The sequence below is a fragment of the Frankliniella occidentalis genome, unplaced genomic scaffold, assembly GCF_000697945.3.
Source record: "Frankliniella occidentalis isolate FOCC.00 unplaced genomic scaffold, Focc_3.1 Scaffold69, whole genome shotgun sequence".
NCBI classification, from domain to species: Eukaryota; Metazoa; Arthropoda; class Insecta; order Thysanoptera; family Thripidae; genus Frankliniella; species Frankliniella occidentalis.
The window spans coordinates 1,316,480-1,318,936 of record NW_026267199.1 but is presented as its reverse complement, the minus strand read 5'-3'; the positions used below and the strand labels follow the sequence as shown (position 1 = coordinate 1,318,936).

The 2,457-nt window shown below is 51.5% G+C and overlaps 1 protein-coding gene across 3 annotated transcripts in view; it reads left to right on the top strand.

The window, feature by feature from the left end:
- The window catches only part of LOC113204510 (leukocyte elastase inhibitor-like), a 38,563-nt gene extending 36,208 nt beyond the window's left edge, over positions 1-2,355 (top strand). The window contains exons 3-4 of one of the 3 annotated variants that reach the window (XM_052268405.1): positions 717-1,061; positions 1,876-2,355. In XM_052268405.1, the coding sequence (XP_052124365.1) occupies positions 717-1,061; positions 1,876-2,116 (586 nt within the window). In that variant the 3' untranslated portion in view covers positions 2,117-2,355. Of the gene's footprint in view, positions 1-716; positions 1,071-1,875 lie in introns of those variants that run through there. The other 2 variants (XM_052268406.1, XM_052268407.1) reach the window with 2 other exon arrangements.
- The last annotated feature ends 102 nt before the right edge of the window (positions 2,356-2,457 follow it).

Below are 2,457 nucleotides of genomic sequence, written 5' to 3'. Positions count from 1 at the left end.
ACAATGCTTAAAATATTCTTAAGCACAATGCTTAAAATATTCTTAAGCGCAACCACAACAGGGCGTTCCGCTGCAAGACTATCGGAATCGGATCGGAACCTAAAAGAGAAAAAACATGACTGCTTGATCTGCTTCCTCCTGGACGCTGATAGGCCGACGACGACGTCGGTGTGGCGGACAGCCAATGAGCGCGCGGGAGGAAACAGATCGGGCTTTATTCGTTAGGTTCCAGAGGAACACAGTCCTTAATTAATTCATGCCCAATCCTGAATCGCGCATAGCACACCGCTTAATCACGTTTCGCACGGGCTAAATGCTTAATCGCGTTCTCGAGCACATACAAAAAAGTTACGAGCGGTTACGAGGGTAGTCTATTATTGGTGTGTATTATTTTTGCTTTTGCTGTTTTATTAGTATTTTTCCATCTTGTTTAGAGACGGAACCTTCCTCTTTAAACCAAATTTATACTGTCTTCCCATGCTGAACTGTCTAGAATTCAAACTAGTTTCCCACAAACAGCGACGCCTTGCTGTCATACACGAAGCGTAGCTATACGTTACTCTCACGGCAACAGACTCCCAGCGAGACATGATAACACCGAACTGGTCAAGTGCGTCTCCGTTTGAACCGAAACATATCGGAGCCATTGCTAGTTTGACGCTTTTTGAGGACGATCATCCTGCTGGTTTCACCCTACCCTGGTCTCTTCTCTTTAGCAGAAACGGACCGCGGGGCAACTTCCTGGTGTCGCCTCTGTCGGTGACGGCCGCGCTGGGTCAGCTGGCCCTGGGGTCGCGGGGAGAGTCTCACCGCCAGCTGGGCGAGCTGCTGTCGCTTCCCGGCCGGCCGGGCCAGGCCAACCGCAAGCGCTCCGTGATGCAGCTGCACCTGCAGATGGGAGGGCTGCTCGAGATACTGCAGGCGGACGCTCGCAGCAGCCCCGCCTTCCAGCTGCACACGGCGTCCGCCCTGTTCGCCGCGCCAAACCTGCGCATGTTCCCGCGCTTCAAGCGAGAGGTCAACGAAATGTACAGCACCCAGATCGTCTCCGTCAACTTCGGGTGAGTCCGATCTGCAGTAGCAGTAATACGCGTGTGTCGCGTATCGTCCGTGTTGCCTTCCTGGTCTGCGTGTACGTGTGGAGCATGAAATACAGACTATTGTCTCATTACGTCGTTGGAGGTGGCGGGGAAGAGTACGACCGAGAATCTGAGTCATCTCGTCTCCTCTCGGAGATGCTCGTCGCACCTCGGTAATCCCGCGCCGAGATGCCGGCTAGTGGCAATGAAAATCCGCAAAGCCAGCTCGACTTTAATGCTGCTCGTAACGCTCATTGCCGATTGTTTCTCATTCTCATTACCCGTTGCCCGAGCCAGGCCCGCACGCGATGCAGCATCGGAAGTGTGTATGGAAGTGTTTCACAACCTGACCTAGCGGGCGTTCAGCTTCAGCACCTCCACGAGAGGCGCGGGGGGCAGCGGTGGGGTAGTCAGCATTTAGGATTACAAAAGGAGAACGCGAGTATGCCAGAGGAGCTGCTTTCGTTAGAACCGCCCGAAACGAAATAATCGGGGTAGTCTGCATTTTCCCTGCATGGCATGACCATGAGTTTTGCACTTACATTGCTTACATTTGGCACTGCAGCAATCTTGTTTTTCAGTTACATCATTCGATTGGTTATACACCTAGATTTGCAGAGCATAGATGATAATAAAAACGCGAGAACATAACAAGAACTAAAAGTCGATAGCTACGTGACGCTTCTGCTATGCAAGTGCATTTTGTTGGCGGTCACTAGTGGAATTTTGCCTTGACTTCTATACGGTTCTTTCATAGTTTGCTGTACGATGCTCGAGTTATTTGTTGTGATTCTAGTGACCCGGTGGGCGCTCAGCGCCGCGTCAACGCCTGGGTGTCGCAGCAGACGCACGGCCGCATCCCCCGCGCGCTAGCAGCACCGCCGCCCGCCTCCACCGCCGTCATCCTCTCCAACTCGATCTACATGAAGGCGGCCTGGAGGTTCCCCTTCTCCCGCGAGTTTACCAAACCCGGCGTCTTCAGACCCAGTCTCTCCCAGCAGGTGTACCTCGGAAAATCCCCCGTTTCATTGCTTTAAAGTGCATAACAAAAGTGTCACGCAATACAGGCTGGTCCGAAGACCCCTTCCTTTATTTTGCTTATACTGTACCGCATGCAGCCGTGCGGGCGGGCTTGCCTACCCTAGCGCCTTATGGCCCTGTGCGAGTATGCAACCCGGCCGCACGCCTGCATCCGGTACAATATAAGAAAAATTCTAACGCTAACGCGTTAACGGCCCCCTTAGATTTTAACGTGAACACTGGCATGTATACATATATAATACTACAACGATTCATTACATTGGTAGTTACTGATTTTGATGTACACTGCAGTCAAATATCTAGGAAATTTATGTTGAACAGATTTAATTAAATAATC